Consider the following 20316-nt stretch of genomic DNA (forward strand, 5'->3'; position numbering starts at 1 on the left):
TGTAGGTAGCTGACTAGAACTGTACACAATACTCCAATTTAGGCCTTACCAACATCTTATACAACTTCAAAATAACATCCCATTTGCTTCAGATTGCATTGAAAATAAATCTGTATATATATCTTTCTACACAATTTAATCAATTATTTCGGAAAGTGACACACACAAAATGCTGGAGAACCTCAGCAGCTGTTTGCTAAGACCCTTCATTAGGACTGAGAGGGAAAGGGCAAGATGCCTGTAAATTTCTCCTTCGGGTGGAGAAAAATTACCCCCCTCCCTTTTCTCCACTCTGACCTTTTACCATTTCTCACTTATCTATTATTTCCCCCTGGGCTCCCCCCTCCTTCTCTTTCTGCTATTGTCCACTCTCCCCTCCCATCAGATTCTTTCTTCTCCAGTCCTTGACCTTTCCCACCCACCTGGCTTCACCCGTCACCTTCCAGTTAGCCCCCCCCCCCACCATCTAATTCAGGCATCTCCCCCCTCCTTCTCAGTCTTGATGAAGGGTCTTGGCCCGAAACGTCAACTGTTCACTCTTACTCGTAGATGCTACCTGACCTATTGATTTCCTCCAGCATTTTGTGTGTGTTGCTCCGGATTTCCTGTATCTGCAGACTTTCTCGTGTTTGTAATGAGTTAGGGAAACCAATTTAAAACAATAGTTAAAGGCAGTTCTAACTAATAAAATACTGGATTAGTATAATTTTGTTACCTTTCACTTACCAGCATTTAAGCAGGGAACCCGGCTGTATTCACACTCTCTTTCATGTCTGTCAATCGCTTCTAAAGAACAGATTGTTTCACAGCCATGTTGTTTATTTCTGCACCACATCTGTAGCCGATTCAAATCATTTCGCATGTACCTATTGTCAAAGATTAAAAAGGAGAAAATAATTTCTATTTAGTCTTACAGGATACGTCCCAACATATTGATGAAGTTATAAAGAAGGAAAGACAGCAGCTATACTTTATTAGGAGTTTGAAGAGATTTGGCATGTCAACAAATATACTCAAAAACTTCTATGGATGTACCATGGACAGCATCCTGACAGGCTGCATCATTGTTTGGGGGGGCTACTGCACAGGACCGAAAGAAGCTGCAGAGGGTGGTAAATCTAGTCAGCTCCATCTTGGGTACTAGCCCTCAAAGTACTCAGGCCACCTTTAGGGAGCGGTGTCTCAGAAAGGCAGTGTCCACTATTAAGGACCTCCAGCACCCAAGGCATGCCCTTTTCTCACTGTTACCATCACGAAGGAGGTACAGAAGCCTGAAGGCACACACTCAGCGATTCAGGAACAGCTTCTTCCGCTCTGCCATCCGATTCCTAATTGCACATTGAATCTTTGAATGCTACCTCACTTTTTAAAAAAAATACAGTATTTGTTTTTGCACATTTTAAAAAATCTATTCAATATACATAATCAATTCACTTGTTTATTTATTATTATTTTAAATTTTACTTATTTTTTTCTCTCTGCTAGATAATGCATTGTATTGAACTGCTGCTGTTAAGTTAACAAATTTCACGTCACATGCCGGTGATAATAAACTTAATTCAGATTTTTATTCAATAAAATTATTTTTATTAGAGAGCATCTCTGAAGATCTGTCTATTGTCCAACATATTGATGCAATTAAAAAGGAAAGACAGCGGCTGTATTTCATTAGTAGTTTGAGGAGATTTGGTATGTCTCCAAGGACTCTTGCAAATTTCTACAGATGTACAATGAAGAGCATTCTAATTGGCTGCATCATCGTTTGGTATGGAGGGGTGGCAGCAGAGGCTTGGAAAAAGCTGCAGCCAGTCCAATCACTTTCCACCACAAATCTATGGAAGCTTGTCGAAGTTCTACATGTCATGCCAAATCTTTGCAAGCTCCTAAGGAAGAGGAGGTGCTGCTGTGCTTTCTTCATTATTGCCCTTATATGCTGGGCCCAGGACAGGTCCTGAACCGCTCCGCCTCTGATACTCCAGCTTCTTTCTCCTGAAGTTAATAATCATCTCCCTGGTCTTGCTGACATTGAGTAAGAGGTTGTTGTTGTGGAACCACTCAGCCAGATTTTCAATCTCTCTCCTATATGCTGATTCATCACCACCTTTGATTCAGCCTGCGACAGTGGTGTCATCAGCAAATTTAAATAGGGCATTGGAGTTGTGCTTAGCCTCACAGCCATAAGTATAAAGTAGAGGATAAGCATGCAGCATTTTGGTGCACCCCAATAACCCCTGCTGCAGCGAGAGCTTATTTATTTATTTAGGGATACAGCATGGAACAGGCCTTTCCAGCCCAACGAGCTGTACACTTGATTAGCACAGGTCGTCACTACTCAGTCTAGGCCTGATGCCTTCTGTGGGTTCACCCTCCTGAAGGATGCTCTCACATTGGCCTCAGATGGAAATCTCAAGGTCTTCATGGGCTGTGGGAGTTGACAAGCTGTATTTTGTGTTTCATGACTGAGAAATTAAAAGTACCGAGCTTAATATATTTATAGATAACTAGATATAATAAAAAGATTGTTTTTGGAGTGGGTTAAGGTCAGCACAACATCATGGGTACTGCAGAAGTGTTCAAATAGGCCCTTGATTTGGCACAAACCATGCAATTAAATCCATTCTCCTTGCAACAGTGCCTCCAGATCAAAACAAAGCTCTAAAATTAATAACTGAGTAAAATGGAAGATTTTTTGTAATTGTATTATATATTTTATTCCAGCACAAAGTTTCTCAACATTGCAACCCAAACGATTCCAAAAACTGGTTTTTAAGCTTATGAAAAACTAGCATTAATAAGAAAATGTGTTTGAGTTCAATATCAGTGACTTTTGTCGTTGATTGTTGGCGAGTAATAAGTAGTAAGACAAGTACTTGAGGACTGTTTTGCTCTATGCGGTTTCAAGCATTCAGACTCGGAGATGCCAGCAACTCAAGTGATGCTATGGAAGTGAAAATGCAAGAACTTCACTACTTCAGCAAGTTAGGAATTCAAGTCAAGTTGCTTTTTTGTCATTTCCACCATAAACTGCTGGTATAGTACACAGTAAAAACAAAACAACATTCCTCCAGGACCATGGTGCTACATGAAACAACACAAAACTACACTAGACTATGTGAGACAACTCAAGGCTACACTACACTACGTAAAACAATACAATAACTACACTAGACTACAGACCTACACAGGACTGCATAAAGTGCACAAAACAGTGCAGGGCAGTACATAAATAAACAATAAATAAGACAATAGGCGTGGTAGAGGACAAATTTCAATATAATAATAAATGAGGTAGACGTCTGTATAGAATCTGGGTATTCAGAAGTCTGATGGCTTGGGGGAAGAAACTGTTGCACAGTCTGGTCGTGAGAGCCCGAATGCTTTGGTTCTTTTTGCCAGACGGCAGGAGGGAGAAGAGTTTGTATGAGGGGTGTGTGGGGTCCTTCACAATGCTGTTAGCTTTGCAGGTGCAGCATGTGGTGTAAATGTCTGTAATAGAAACATAGAAAATAGGTGCAGGAGTAGGCCATTCGGCCCTTCGAGCCTGCACCGCCATTCAGTATGATCATGGCTGATCATCCAACTCAGAACCCTGTACCTGCTTTCTCTCCATACCCCCTGATCCCTTTAGCCACAAGGGCCATATCTAACTTCCTCTTAAATATAGCCAATGAACCGGCCTCAACTGTTTCCTGTGGCAGAGAATTCCACAGATTCACCACTCTCTGTGTGAAGAAGATTTTCCTCATCTCGGTCCTAAAAGGCTTCCCCTTTATCCTTAAACTGTGACCCCTCGTTCTGGACTTCCCCAACATCGGAAACAATCTTCCTGCATCTAGCTTGTCCAATCCCTTTAGAATTTTATACGTTTCAATAAGATCCCCCCTCAATCTTCTAAATTCCAGTGAGTATAAGCCTAGTTGATCCAGTCTTTCTTCATATGAAAGTCCTGCCATCCCAGGAATCAATCTGGTGAACCTTCTCTGTACTCCCTCTATGACAAGAATGTCTTTCCTCAGATTAGGGGACCAAAACTGCCCACAATATTCTAGGTGCGGTCTCACCAAGGCCTTGTACAACTGCAGTAGAACCTCCCTGCTCCTGTACTCAAATCCTTTTGCTATGAATGCCAACATACCATTTGCCTTTTTCACCGCCTGTTGTACCTGCATGCACACCTTCAATGACTGGTGTACAATGACACCCAAGTCTCGTTGCATCTCCCCTTTTCCTAATCGGCCACTGTTCAGATAATAATCTGTTTTCCTGTTCTTGCAACCAAAGTGGATAACCTCACATTTATCCACATTAAATTGCATCTGCCATGAATTTGCCCACTCACCTAACCTATCCAAGTCACCCTGCATCCTCTTAGCATCCTCCTCACAGCTAACACCGCCGCCCAGCTGCATGTCATCCGCAAACTTGGAGATGCTGCATTTAATTCCCTCGTCTAAATCATTAATATATATTGTAAACAACTGGGGTCCCAGCACTGAGCCTTGCGGTACCCCACTAGTCACTGCCTGCCATTCTGAAAAGGTCCCGTTTACTCCCACTCTTTGCTTCCTGTCTGCCAACCAATTCTCTATCCACATCAATACCATACCCCCAATACCGTTTGCTTTAAGTTTGCACAATAATCTCCTGTGTGGGACCTTGTCAAAAGCCTTTTGAAAATCTAAATATACCACACCCACTGGCTCTCCCCTATACACTCTACTAGTTACATCTTCAAAGAATTCTATAAGATTCATCAGACATGATTTTCCTTTCACAAATCCATGCTGACTTTGTCCGATGATTTCACCTCTTTCCAAATGTGCTGTTATCACATCTTTGATAACCGACTCTAGCATTTTCCCCACCACCGATGTCAGACTCACCGGTCTATAATTCCCTGGTTTCTCTCTCCCTCCTTTTTTAAAAAAGTGGGGTTACATTAGCCACCCTCCAATCCTCAGGAACTAATCCAGAATCTAAGGAGTTTTGAAAAATTATCACTAATGCATCCACTATTTCTTGGGCTACTTCCTTAAGCACTCTGGGATGCAGACCATCTGGCCCTGGGGATTTATTTGCCTTTAATCCCTTCAATTTACCTAACACCACTTCCCTACTAACATGTATTTCCCTCAGTTCCTCCATCTCACTAGACCCTCGGTCCCTTACTATTTCTGGAAGATTATTTATGTCCTCTTCAGTGAAGACAGAACCAAAGTAGTTATTCAATTGGTCTGCCATGTCTTTGTTCCCTATGATCAATTCACCTGTTTCTGACTGTAAAGGACCTACATTTGTCTTGACCAATCTTTTTCTTTTCACGTATCTATAAAAGCTTTTACAGTCAGTTTTTATGTTCCCTGCCAGCTTTCTCTCATAATCTTTTTTCCCTTTCCTAATTAAGCCCTTTGTCCTCCTCTGCTGGTCTCTGAATTTCTCCCAGTCCTCAGGTGTGCCACTTTTTTTTGCTAATTTATATGTTTCTTCTTTGGACTTGATACTATCCCTAATTTCCCTTGTCAGCCACGGGTGCACTACCTTCCCTGGTTTATTCTTTTGCCAAACTGGGATGAACAATTGTTGTAGTTCATCCATGTGATCTTTAAATGCTTGCCATTGCATATCCACCATCAACCCTTGAAGTATCATTTGCCAGTCTATCTTAGCTAATTCACGTCTCATACCTTCAAAGTTACCCTTCTTTAAGTTCAGAACCTTTGTTTCTGAATTAACTATGTCACTCTCCATCTTAATGAAGAATTCCACCATATTATGGTCACTCTTACACAAACGGCCTCGCACAACAAGATTGCTAACCCTTCCTCATTGCTCAATACCCAATCTAGAATGGCCTGCTCTCTAGTTGGTTCCTCGACATGTTGGTTCAGAAAACCATCCTGCATACATTCCAAGAAATCCTCTTCCTCAGCACCCTTACCAATTTGGTTCACCCAATCTATATGTAGATTGAAGTCACCCATTATAACTACTGTTCCTTTATTGCACGCATTTCTAATTTCCTGTTTAATGCCATCCCCAACCTCACTACTACTGTTAGGTGGCCTGTACACAACTCCCACAAGCGTTTTCTGCCCTTTAGTGTTATACAGCTCTACCCATATCGATTCCACATCCTCCAGGCTAATGTCCTTCCTTTCTATTGTGTTAATCTCCTCTCTAACCAGCAATGCTACCCCATGTAATGGCGGGAAGAGAGGCCCCGATGATGATCTCAGCTGACTTCACTGTCCACTGCAGGGTCTTGCGATCCAAGATGGTGCAATTTCCGAACCAGACAATGATGCAGCTGCTCAGGATCTCTCGATACATCGTCTGTAGAATGTGGTGAGGATGGGGGGGTGGGAGATGGACTTTCCTCAGCCTCCGCTAACAGTATTGTGAGAGTAAACACAAAGTACACTGTAGATGCTGTGGTCAAATCAAGACGTACAAAAAAGCTGGATGAACTCACCAGCAGGTTGGGCAGCATCCGTTGAAAGAAGCAGTCAACATTTTGGGTCAAGACCCTTCGTCAGGACTAAAGAAGGAGAGGGCAGGGGCCCTATAAAGGTGGGGGGAGGGTGGAAAACTAATCAGAGGTATTGTGTTCAATTCTGGTCACCTCATTATAGGAAGGATGTGGAAGCTATGGAGAGGGTGCAGAGGAGATTTACCAGGATGTTGCCTGGTTTGAAGAACAAGTCATATGAAGCTAGGTTAGCAGAGCTGGGACTTTTCTCTCTGGAGCGTAAAAGAATGAGAGGGGACTTGATAGAGGTCTACAAGATTATGAGAGGCATAGATAGGGTGGATAGTCAGTACCTGTTTCCCAGGGCACCAATAGCAAACACCAGAGGGCAAATGCACAAAATTAAGGGAGGGAAGTTTAGGGGAGACATCAGGGGTAGTTGTTGTTGTTGTTGTTTTTTTTTTTTTTTTACACAGAGGGTTGTGAGTGCCTGGAATGACTTGTCAGGGATGGTGCTGGAGGCTAAAACATTAGGGGTATTTAACAGCCTCTTGGACAGGCACATGGATGAAAGAAAAATAGAGGGTTATGGGGTAGTGTGGGTTTAGTACTTTTTTTAAGGATTATATGGGTCGGCACAACATGAAGGGCTGAAGGGCTTGTACTGTGCTGTAGTGTTCTATGTTTGCAGAAAGTAGAGACGCTGCTGGGCTTTCTTGGCTATGGAGCTGGTGTTGAGGGACCAGGTGAGATTCTCTGCCAGGTGAACACCAAGAAATTTGGTGCTCTTAGCGATTTCAACGGAGGAGCCGTCAGTGTTCAGCAGGGAGTGGTCACTCTGTGCTCTCCTGAAATCAACAACCTTCTCTTTTGTTTTGTTCACATTCAGAGACAGGTTGTTGGCTCTGCACCAGTCTGTTAGCCGCTGCACCTCCTCTCTGTAAGCTGACTTGTCGTTCTTGCTGATGAGACCCACCACGGTCGTGTCATCGGCGAACTTGATGATGTGGTTCGAGCTGTGTGTTGCAGCACAGTCGTGGGTCAGCAGAGTGAACAGCAGTGGACTGAGCACGCAGCCCTGGGGGGCCCCCGTGCTCAGTGTGATGGTGTTGGAGATGCTGCTCCTGATCCGGACTGACTGAGGTCTCCCAGTCAGGAAGTCTAGGATCCAGTTGCAGAGGGAGGTGCTCAGGCCCAGCAGTTTCAGCTTCCCAATCAAGTGCTGAGGAATGACTGTGTTGAATGCTGAACTGAAGTCTATGAACAGCATTTGAACTACGAAAAATTTGAAGGTATCACCAATTATCTTGAGCGTTAGAATGAAAACATAGATTTGGAGAATGCAATTATCGAACACATTGTATGGAGACAGTTTATTATCTGCACTAGGGATCACTGCTGATCAAAAGACTCAAAAGTCAATCAAAAGAACATGGCAGTGTGCACTGGATGAATTCCTCCATCGATAACTACTTAGAACTAATACACAGTTTTATAGTACTATAGTAGTATTAGCAGTGTTTTAATTTGTTCTTTCATTTAAATCTATAATTTATTACTCACTGAGATAGTAGTTTGTCTTTTTTTTAATGCCTTTTTAACCACTTTCATTAAACTTTGGCTAATTGGGCCAAAATATACTGGTCCTGATTTGTCCCAATTAACTGGAATCCGTTATATTATCAATTGCAGTTTGGAAAATTACCTGAATAGTGGTCGAAGCATGGATGTGTCCAGGGTCTGCCGATCTTCGGGGCAGTTATGGTTCTGTATGAGCCACCCATGAATACATGATGTACAGAAGGCGTGCTCACATGGAGCCTGTAATGGATTCTCCAACACATCTCGGCAAATGCAACACAAAAGACCTTCGTTTACATAGCCGATAAATCGTTCAATATCATATCCCATTCTATCGCAGAAAACATGAGTTAAAAGTTAAGATAACACACAAAATGCTGGTGGAACACAGCAGGCCAGGCAGCATCTATAAGGAGAAGCACTGTTGACGTTTTGGGCCGAGACCCTTCGTCAGGATGTTAAATGTTAAGATCATAAGACCATAAGACATAGGAGCAGAATTAGGTCATCCGGCCCATCGAGTCAGCTCCGCTTTTCAATCAGGGCTGATCCTTTCTTTTCTCCTCCTCAACCCCAGTTTCCGGCTTTCTCCCTGTGACCTTTGATGCCATGTCCAATCAAGAACCTATCAATCTCTGCTTAAAATATACCCAACAACCTGGCCTCTACAGCTGCACGTGGCAACAAATTCCACAAATTCACCACCCTTTGGTGAGATATAAGTAAGTGTAACACCCTGGGAAAGGACTCACTGCTAATGTAATGGTCTTTCTGTTGAAGCAGTGTTTGGGTTATGGTTAGAGATAATGGGTGCTTTGGAATGAGAGCAGTCCTATGAGGGAAGTGTGTTTTTGTGCTGTGTGCCTGAGAGCGAGGTGATCTGGGTCTTTTGTTCGGCAAGAGATGGAGAGAAAAGATGCCAGAAAGGAGAGGTTGTAGACACCAGCAAGGAGTGGACTTGGAGTGGGGCCAGGAGTCAATGAAGCCCGGGGAAATCGATCGGGGAAAGGGAAACCATGAGCTCCAACTTGTGCAAATTAGACTGTTTCATTAAAATGGGCCCTTTTCTTTTTGTTTTTCTTTACTAACCTTTTAGTCAAATTAAGAATAACAAAGCTAAATCGTTTAATTGTGTATGGTGTACTGTCTGTTATTTCATGGTACTGATTTGTAACAGGGTAACAAATACACAGCATGCACACAAACAGGAGGTTTTGCAAATCAATTTCACACGTTTGGTGGAGCCAGAGATTGTCTTCCCTAGAATTACGCAGCCGACAGAACCTGAGGGTTACATAAGCAATTTACATTTTTTTAAAAATACCACTGAATAAAACAGAAGGATGGAACTTACATCAGAGGGATATGGGAACAGCGGTGCATACTTCCTTGAAAGTGGCATCACAGGTAGATAGGGTCATAAAGAAAGCTTTTGGCACATTGGCCTTCATAGGGTATTTCTATATTGAGTACAGAAATTGGAATGTTATGTTGAAATTGTGTAAGAAGCTGCGGAGGCCTAATTTTGGGTATTGTGTGCTATTTTGGTCACCCACCTACAATAAAGATGTTAATATTGAAAGAGTACAGAGAAAATTTACAAGGATGTTGCTAGGAATGGACGACCTAAGTTATAGGGAATATTCCCCAGAGCACAGAAGAACGAGGGGAGATTTGATAGTATTCAAAATTATGAGGAGTATAGATAGTGGAAAAAGCCTGCTTGCTTTTTATTGCCCTTGTTTTTATCGCCGTATGATGGAACTTGCCCTGAGTTTGTAGAGATCATAGGTCAAGGGTGAAAGATGAAACCTTTAAGGGGAACAGGAGGGGAACCTCTTCACTCTTAGGGTGGTGAGCGTGTGGAACAAGCTGCCAGTGGAAGTGGTAATGCAGGTTTGATTTCAGCATTTGAGAGAAATTTGGATAGGTACAGGGATAGGAGTGGTCTGGAAGACTACAGTCTGAATGCAGGTTGATGGGACTACGCAGATTAATAGTTCAGCATGGACTAGATGGGCCAAAGGGCCTGTTTCTGTCCTATAGTGTTCTGACTCTAAAACCATAGAATTTTGTTCTGAATAATACATTTAATTTACACATCAAAAATTATCCCAAATATCCAACATTCAGCCAGAAAAATATCCACAATTTTGCAGACTTCATAAATGTTATTGTGTAAAGCAGCAAGTGGATTCCTTATTTAGAATATAAAATAAAAATTATTCCATAAGACCTTAAGACATAAGAGTAGAATTTGCCATGGACAGGGGAAATTGTGCCTACCCTGTGCACATTCATAACTTGCATCTATTATTCATAATCTGCAAGATTATTTTTTTTAGTTCCTTGGTTGGTTTGGGAGAAGATGAGATAATTTAATGCATGAACAGGTTTGCAGTGACTTAAAAATAGTATACTTTGGAAGAATTTCACCGAGACATCAACATTTCTGGTCTGCGGATCTGCTGAGGAAGTCTAAGGCCCAATTTCTACGAGTCCAAGTTCCACTGGAGGCTGGTGACCAAAGACAACTTATCCTGAGTTAGAGGAGTGTGTGTACGGAATCTTGTTGTGTTGTTCTGCCGAACACTGTGGACATGTTATGTTGGTGCCAGAATGTGAGGCACCACTTGTGGGCTGCCCCCAGCAAATCCCTGGGAGTGTTGGTTGTTAATGCAATGACACACATGATAAATAAATAAATCTGAATCTAAAGTATTACTCATGACTATATTTTCAAAACTAATATCCCCTATTTAATGCACTTGATTACATTGCTTCCAGAGTTAGAACAGTTTTACATTTAATGTGATTGCCAGACATTCAGAAGCATTGAGAATGATGAAAAATTAAACAATTAAGTGTTACCTATTTAAGTAATTCATAACACTGTACAATAAAGCTTACTTACCCAGATCCTTCACAACTATTCCTCACCAATGAGATTGACAAGAGTTGCTATTCCCACTTTGTATCGGTTCTGTGAACAAGGCTGCAAGATACAACATTCATATAACCATATAACAATTACAGTACGGAAACAGGCCATCTCAGCCCTTCTAGTCCATGCCGAACGCTTACTCTCACCTAGTCCCACTGGCCCGCACTCAGCCCATAACCCTCCATTCCTTTCCTGTCCATATATCTATCCAATTTTACTTTAAATGACAATACCGAACCTGCCTCTACCACTTTTACTGGAAGCTCGTTCCACACAGCTACCACTCTCTGAGTAAAGAAATTCCCCCTCATGTTACCCTTAAACCTTTTCCCCCTAACTCTCAACTCATATCCTCTTGTTTGAATCTCCCCTACTCTCAATGGAAAAAGCCTATCCACGTCAACTCTATCTATCCCCCTCATAATTTTAAATACCTCTATCAAGTTCCCCCTCAACCTTCTACGCTCCAAAGAATAAAGACCTAACTTGTTCAACCTTTCTCTGTAACTTAGGTGCTTATTCAATTCTTTTTGTAACTCTCATTCTCCTTTACAACTGTGATATACATAGAACATAACAGCACAGCACAGGCCCTTTGGCCCACAATGTTGTAGCAACCTTCAAACTTACTACAAGTATCTGTGCTGTACTTCTTTATGACTATCAATCTTACCCTTCTCTCCTCTGTGGCCCTCATATTTCTATCATCTATGTGTCTATCTAAGAGTTTCTTAAATGCCCCTAATGTATCTTCCTTTACCACCACCTACCGGCATTCCACGCTCTCACCATGTAAAATTTACCTCTGATGGCCCCCCTATACTTTCCATCAATTACTTTAAAATTATGCTCCCTCGTATTAACCATTTCTGCCCTGGAAAAAAATCTGAGGCTATCTACTGGTATGTATATTACAACTCCTGTTGTTTTCCCTTGTACGACTTCAGTGCACTGTTGTAATGAATTGAACTGTACAAACAGTAGCATGACTGGATTTTCACTGCACCCTTGGTACGTGACAAAAGTAAACCAATTTATTACAAAAATACCAATACTTTAATAATGAAGCGCTCTCAGCAGTTTACTATAATTTCTGCTCTTATGCTGTTCTTCATCTCATGTTCTCGATATTTATTGCTTATTCAGTATTATTTCGTTTTTCTTTTTGTACAGTTTGTTGTTTTTTGCACCTTGGTTATTTGTCCTTTTTGTATACAGTTTTTCTATTGTGTTTTTTTGTAGTTAATGTGAATGCCCATAAGAAAATTCTGCTCCCGTGTCTAATGTCATTTGGTCCATCAAGCCTACTCCACCATTCCATCATGACTGATTATTATCCCTCTCAACCCCATTCTCCTGCCTTCTCCCCATAACATTTGATAATAAATTTAAACATTTCTTACTAAGATTACCAACAGGGTTTTACTTATCCAACAATCTCCCATACTGAAAATATTGTCTTAAACTTTCCTTCCCATCTACTTCCTGCATGGATCTACAACCAGACACAGCCTTATCCCATCATCTCTCAAACTGAAAGGACCATCTTCTACATTCCTACCTCTCTTACCTCCATTATCTCTTCTCTTTACTCTAAATCAGCCCATCACCTTCACCTTCCTCCCTCTGGTACCCTGTCTCCTTTCCCTTATTCCTGGACTATCAGGACATCTCCTCTTTTCATTACTACCATTAAGGTGGTGGTACAGGAGCCTGGGGCCTGATAGTGGTGCTTTGCAGGGGTCGATGTTGTGACTGTTTCTTTCTATGTTGACTTGGACAGCTTTGTGGCCAAGTTTGCAGATGGTACAAAGACCGGTTGCGGGGCAGGTAGTGTTGACGAAGCAAGGAGTCTACACAAGGACTTGAAGAATAGGCAAAGAAGTGGCAGATGGATTACAGTGTTGGGAAGCATACAGTCATGTACTTTGATAGAAGGAATAAAAGCATAGAACAGACTATTTTCTAAATGAGGAGAAAATACAAAAATCTGAGGTGCAAAGACACTTCGGAGTCCTTAAAGGTTAACCAGCAGGTTGAGTTTGTGGTGAGGACGGCAAAAGCAATGTTAGCATTTATTTCAAGAGGACTTGAATATAAAAACAAGGATGTAATACTGAGGTGTTATAGCACTAGTGTAATGTAGTACTGATACAACACAAACAAAATGCTGGATATTGTATATGTTGCTTGGATTTCTAGCATCTGCAGATTTTCTCTTGCTTGTAACACTGATACATTTGACTTTAGCTTCTCCTTCTCAAATTTCAGAGTTAATTTCGATCATACTGTGATCACTTTCCCCCAGGAGTTCTTTTACCTTAAGCTCTCTAATCAATTCCAATTCATTGCACAACACCCAATCCAGAATAGCTGATCCCTGTGGGCTCAACCACCAGCTGTTCTAAAAAGCCATCTCGTAGGCATTCTAGAAATTTTCCTTTCTTGGGATTCAGCAACAGTCTGATTTTCCCCAATCTACTTCATATTGAAATTTCCGTGACTATTGTAACATTGTCCCTTTGGCATGCATTTTGTATCTCCCGTTGTAATTGGTAGACCACATCCTTACTACTCTTTGGGGATCTGTATATAACTCCCATCAGGGTCCTTTTACCCATGCAGTTCCTTAGCTCTACCCACAATGATTCACCACCTTCCAATCTTATGTCAACTCTTTCTAATGATTTGATTTCATTTCTTACCAGCAGAGCAACACCGCCCCCTCTGCCTACCTGGCTGTCCTTTGGATACAACCTGTATCCTTGGACATTAAGCTCTCAGCTATAATCTTTTTACAGACATGACACATCACACATGCCAATCTGTAACTGTGCTACAAGTTCGTTGACCTTATTCTATATACTTTATGCATTCAAATATAACACCTTCAATCCTGTATCATTCCTCTTTGATTTCGCCCACCTCTTACGTTGCAACTCATCCTGTTGACTGCAGTTTTGTCCTATCAACAGCCTCTCCTCACTACACAGTCTCCGTTTGTAAACCAACCACCTCATCCTCAGCATGATCACTCCAGTTCTCATCCTCCAGCCAAATTAGTTTAAACCCTCCCAAACAGCTCCAGCAAACCTGCCGACAAATATATTGGTCCCCCTGATGTTCAGGTGTAACTCGTCATTTGTACAGGTTACAGCTTCCCCAGAGAGATCCCAATGATCCATACATCTGAACCCTGCCTTCTGCACCAGTTTCCCAGCCACACATTCACCTGCCAGATCATCATATTCTTCCCCTCACTGGCACAAGCAGCAATCTAGAGATTACTACCCTGGAGGTCCTGTTTCTCAGTTTTCTAACTTGCTACCCACAGTCTCTCTTCAGGTAATCCCCCTCTCCCTTGAGAATGCCATGGACCTGATCTGTGACAGCGATGACCCTGATACTTAGATGGCAATGTACCATTTGGGTGTCTCTTCCGTGCCAAAAGAAACTCACCTCTGTTCCTCTGACGAAGATACCTCTTTATCAACACAGCAGTCCTCTCCACCTCTCTGCTCTTCTGAGCCACAGCTCCAGACTCAGTGTCGGAGCCCTGATCACCATGGCTCCTCCCGGTAGGTGGTCCCCCTCAACAGTACAACACCATAAGACTTAGGAGCCGAATTAGGCCATACAGCTCATCGAGTCTGCTCTGCCATTCCATCATGGCTGATCCCAGATTCCACTCAACCCTATAAACCTGCCTTTTTGCCATATCCTTTGATGTTCAGACCAAACAGAAAACTATCAACTTCTGCCTTAAATATACCTACAGACTTGGCCTCCACTGCAGTCTAAGGCAGCACAGATTCACCACTCTTTGGCTAAAATAGTTCCTCCTTACTTCTGTTTTAAAAGGTCGCCACTTCATTTTGAGGCTGTGCCTCTTGTCCTGGATAGCCCACCATAGGGAATATCCTCTCTATATCCACCTTATATAGTCCTTTCAACCTTCGGTAGGTTTCAATGAGATCGCCATGCATTCTTCTAATTTCCAGTGAGTACAGGCCCAAAGCTGCCACACACACTTTCATATGTTAATCCCTTCAGTCCCAGAATCATCCTTGTAAACCTCCTCTAGACTCTCTCTGATGACAACACATCCTTTCTGAGATATGGGGCCCAAAACTCCAAGTGCAGCCTGACTAGGTCTTATAAAGGCTCAGCATTATCTCCTTGCTTTTATATTCTATTCCCTTTGAAATAAATGCCAATATTGCATTTGTCTTCTTTACCACAGACTCAGCCTATAAATGAACCTTCTGGGAGTCTTGCACAAGGACTCCCAAGACCCTCTGCACCTCTGATGTTTGAACCTTCTCCCCATTTAGATAATAGTGCACACTATTGTTCTTTTTACCAAAATGCATTATCGTATATCTCCCAACACTGTATTCCATCTGCCACTTTTTTGCCTATTCTTCCACTTTGTCCAAGTCCTGCTGCAATCGCATTGCTTCCTTAGCACTACCTACCCCTCCACCTATCTTCATATCATCCATAAACTTTGCCACAAAGCCATCAATTCCATTATCCAAATCATTGACAAACAATGTGAAAAGTAGTGGTCCCAATACCATCCCCTGAGGAACACCACTAGTCACTGGCAGGCAATCAGAAAAGGCCCCTTTTATTCCCACTCACTGCCTCCTGCCTGTCAGCCATTCCGCTATCCATGCCAGTAACTTTCCTGTAATGCCACAGGATTTTATCTTGTTAAGCAGCCTCATGTGTGGCACCTTATCAATTGCCTTCTGAAAATCCAAGTAAATGACATCTACTGACTCCTTTGTCCACCTTTGAAGAACTCCAACAGCTTTGTCAGGCAAGATTTCCCTTTACAGAAACCATGCTGACTTTGACTTATTTTATAATTCGTCTCCTAGTACCCTGAAACCTCACCCTTAATAATAGACACCTACTTTCCTAACTACTGAGGTTAGGCTAACAGGCCTATAGTTATAATTTCCTTTTATTTGCTTTCCCTCCTTTTTAGAGTGGAGTGACATTTGCAATTTTCCAGTCCTCTGGGACCATGCCAGAATCAAGTGATTCTTGAAAGATCATGACCGATGCATCCGTTATCTCTTCAGCAACCTCTCTCAGGACTCCGGGATGCAGTCCATCTGGCCCAGGTGACTAACCCATCTTAGTTTGCCTCACACGTTTTCCTTTGTAATAGCAAGGGCACTCACTCCTGCTCCCTGACACTTACAGGTCTCTGGCACACTGCTAGTGCCATCCAGTTAAGAAGGATCCAAAGTACCCATTCAGTTCATCTGCCATTTCTTTGTCCCCCGTTACTACATCACCAGCATCATTTTCCAGTGGTCCAATATCAACTCTCACCTCCCTTTTACTCTTCATATAACTGAAAAAAACATTTAGTATCCTTCTTTATAGTACTGGCAGGCTTGCCCTCATATTTCACCTTTTCCCTTCTTATAGCTCTTTTAGTTGCTTTTTGTTGGATTTTAAAAGCTTCCCAATCATCCAACCTCCCATTCACTTTTGCTACCTTATAAGTCCTTTCCTTGACTTTTAGGCAGTCTTTAACTTCCTTTGTCAGCTATGGTTCCCTAGCCCTGCACCTTGAATAGTTTTGGAGAGTTCTCTCCAGAGAGGGATAGGAGCAGACAATTTGGGATAACATTTAATTGGGGTGGGGGAAATATGATGCTATTAGGCAGAAACTTGGGAACATAAATTGGGAACTGACGTTCACAGGGAAATGGTTCAGGGAATATTTGCATAGCGTTCTGCATAGGTATGTTCCATTGAAGCAGGGGAAGGATGGTAGGGTAAAAGAACCATTGTATACAAATGTAGAAAATCTAGTTAAGAAGAAAAAAAAGCTTACGAAAGGTTCAAGAAACTAAGTACAGTTAGAGCTCTAGAAAATTACAAGGTTGCCAGGAAGGGGCTTAAGAATGAAGTTAGGAGAGCTAGAAAGGGATATGAGAAGGCCTTGGCAAGCAGGATTAAGGAAATCCCCAAGGCATTCTACAAGTATGTGAAGAACAAGAGGATGAGCCATGTGAGAATTGGACCAATCAGGTGCGAAAGTGGAAACATGTGCATGGAGTTGGAGGAGGTAGTGGAGGTACTTAATGAATACTTTGCTTCAGTATTCACCATGGAAAAGGACCTTGGAAATTCTGGGGATGACTTACAAGGATGAAATGCTTGAGTGTATAAACATTAAGAAAGAGGATATACTGGAGCTTTTGAGAGAGTTCAGAGGAGATTTACAAGGATGTTGTCTGGATTGGAGAGTGTGCCTTATGAGAATGGGTTGAGTGAACTTGGCCTTTTCTTTTTGGATCGACAGAGGATGAGGGGTGACCTGATTAAGATGATGAAAGGCACTGACTGTGTGGATAGCCAGAGGCTTTATCCTACGACTGAAATGGCTAACACGAGCAATTATGCTATGAATTCAATTTATGATCATTGTCTCCCAAAGGTTCCTTTATCTTAAACCCTCTAATAAAATCTGGATTATTACACATCACCCAATCCAAGTCAGCCTTTCCACAGGTAGGCTCAAGCACAAACTGCTCTAAAAAGCCATCTCACAGGTATTCAATAAATTCCCAATCTTGTGATCCGACACCAAACTGATTTTACCCATCCCCTTGCATATTAAAGTCCTCCATTACATTTGTGACATTACCCTTATTGCATGCCTTTTCCAGCTCCCTTTGCAATCTCAACCCCATACCCTGGCTGTTATTTGGAAGCCTATATATGATTCCCATAATGTCTTTTTCTACCCTTGCATTTTCTTAACTCCACCCACAAAGATTCAACATTCTCTGACCCTATGTCACCTCTTTCTAAAGATGTAATTCCATCTCTTACCAACAGAGCCACACCACCACCTATGCCTTCCTGCCTGTCCTTTCAATACAAAATATATCCTTATAGCCTTCTTCCAGATACGACTCAGTGTTCCCACATCATACTGACTAATCTCTATCTGCGCCACAAGTTTCTCCACCTTATTCCGAATGCTACTTGTATTTAAATACAGCACCTTCAGTCTCACATTCTTCACCATTCAGAATTTTGCTTCTGTTGTACAATTTAACTCTTGGCTCTGTCTGCATTTGTAACCATTGTCTTGTCCTTCCTTACATTCAGATTACACCCATCATCTACTTAGCTCCATCATACTGTCCCCATCCACCTGTCATATTAATTTAAACCACTCCCAACAGCTCTAGTAAACCTGCCTGCAAGAACATTGGTCCCCCTCGGATTCAATGCCACCGTCCCTTTTGTACAGGTTACACCTGCCCTAGAACCAGTCCCAACTATCCAGAAATCTGAATCCCTGCCCCCTGGTCCAATTCTTCATCTATGCATTTATCAGTCACCTTATTCTACTCCATTCCTCACTGTTGTGCAGCACAGGCAGCAATCCTGAGATTACTACCCTTGAGGTCTTGCTAACTCCCTGTATTGTTTTCAGGACCTTCTCCCTTTTTCTGCCCCAGTCATTGGTACCAATACGTACAACTTCTGGCTGCTCACCCTCCCATTTCAGGATAGCGTGGACATGTTCACAAACATCGCGGACCCTGGCAACTACCATCCATGTTTCTTTTTCACGTCTACACAGTCCCCCATTACTGCTGCCATCCTCTTCAGTTCCCTACCCTTCTGAGTCACAGGGCCAGACTCAGTGCCAGAGACACGACAGCTGTTGCTTCCGCCAGGTAGGTGAGCCCCCCCCAACAGCACTCAAAATGGAGTATTTATTGTTGCAGGGGGCGGCACAGGGGTGCTCTCCACTGCCTGATGTTCTCCCTTCCCTCTTCTGACAGTTACCCATTTATCTGTCTCCTGTTGCATAGGGGTGACCACTTCCCTGTCTATCACCTCTTCACTTTCCCTAACAAGCTGAAGGTCATTGAGATGAAGCTCCATTTCGTTAACACTTTCCAAAGAGCTGCATCTAAAGTTGTGTACCTATTATTGAAGGAAATAGCCACAGATGTACTCTGCTCTGGCTGTACATTTCCCCTCCTTCTCCTGACAGTTACCCAGTTACCTATCTCCTGAAATCTAGTGGTGAATGCCTCCCTGTAGCTCCTGTCTATCACCTCCTCATTCTCCCGTATGAGTCGAAGGTCATGGAGCTGCTGCTCCAGTTCCTTAATATATTCTCTGAGAAGCTGCAACTCTCCGCACATGGTGCTGATGTGTTTATCCAGGAGAATGGACGTCTCCCAGACTTTTCACAACCCACACACAGTAGAAAACACTGCCCCAGAGCCACTCTCACTAAACTACTATGCCCTAACAGATGAGGAATGAACAAATAACAAAAAGAGATTAACTTACCAAATACTTTACTTTGACCAAGCTCAATGAGTCAAAGCCACTCTAAACACTGGCACACTCAAAAGAATGGCCGCTCCACTTGCACTTGTGTTATTTTTGTTTGCCCTTTCCAATGAATCCTTCTCAGTGACAGGTTGCAGCTAAACTCTGAGAAATTGCTGCAAGGCTCGACCTTTTAAATCTTGATCGCGGATCTGATTGAAAAGGTAGCTCTATTTATGCATTCCTGCTCAGCTATTGGTTGCAGCCAAACTGTCGTAGAAATCCTCCAGCATTTTGTGTGTGTGGAACCAAACACAATAGGATCCTTCCACCTCCCATGCTGAGCGGGCCCTCTCCCACTCTCCACTACCCCCTCTACCTGAAATACACTGTGGACAACAGCAGCTATATTTTATACTGAGAGGGTTATCCCCCACCTCTATCCCAAATGTACGACAATGTCTAGATTTCATGAGGAGTTTGAGGAGATTTGATATCTCACCAAATTCACAAATTTCTACAGATGTACTGTGGAGAACATGCTAACTGGTTACATAACCAGCTCATATGGAAAGACCACTCTACAGGATTAGATAAAGCTGCAGGAAGTTGCAAACTCTACCGTCTCCACCACAGGCACCAGACTCCCCAGCATCAAGAACACCTCCAAAAGGCAACATCCATTATTAAGGGTGCCCAAAGTCCCACACCCAATGTTTCAGGAACAGCTTCTTTCCCTCCATCAGATTTCTGAACTGTCAATGAACCCTTGAACACCATTTCCCTATTTTTTAAACTCTTTTTGCACTGCTTACTGATAGTAATGTTTTATATATTTCTTATTGTAATTTAGTTTTTTTATTATGTATTGCAATATACTGTTGCCAAAAACAACAAATTTCATGACATATGTCAGTGACATTAAACCTGATTAAACATAGAAAACCTACAGCACAATATAGGCCCTTTGGCCCACAAAGTTGTG

General features: G+C 42.4%; 1 protein-coding gene across 6 annotated transcripts in view; it reads right to left on the reverse strand.

Annotated features, from left to right (window-relative positions):
* rnf41l (ring finger protein 41, like) overlaps positions 1 to 20316 on the reverse strand; it is a 48309-nt gene that overhangs the window by 17694 nt on the left and 10299 nt on the right. For 5 of the 6 annotated variants that reach the window (XM_073026765.1, XM_073026701.1, XM_073027088.1 and 2 more), the window contains 3 exons: positions 10965 to 11045; positions 8175 to 8381; positions 727 to 866 (listed from right to left, as the gene is read on the reverse strand). In XM_073026765.1, the coding sequence (XP_072882866.1) occupies positions 727 to 866; positions 8175 to 8380 (346 nt within the window). In that variant the 5' untranslated portion in view covers position 8381; positions 10965 to 11045. Of the gene's footprint in view, positions 1 to 726; positions 867 to 8174; positions 8382 to 10964; positions 11046 to 14453; positions 15201 to 20316 lie in introns of those variants that run through there. The other variant, XM_073027000.1, reaches the window with a different exon arrangement.

Source organism: Hemitrygon akajei, chromosome 1 (assembly GCF_048418815.1).
Source record: "Hemitrygon akajei chromosome 1, sHemAka1.3, whole genome shotgun sequence".
In the NCBI taxonomy this organism is placed as follows: Eukaryota; Metazoa; Chordata; class Chondrichthyes; order Myliobatiformes; family Dasyatidae; genus Hemitrygon; species Hemitrygon akajei.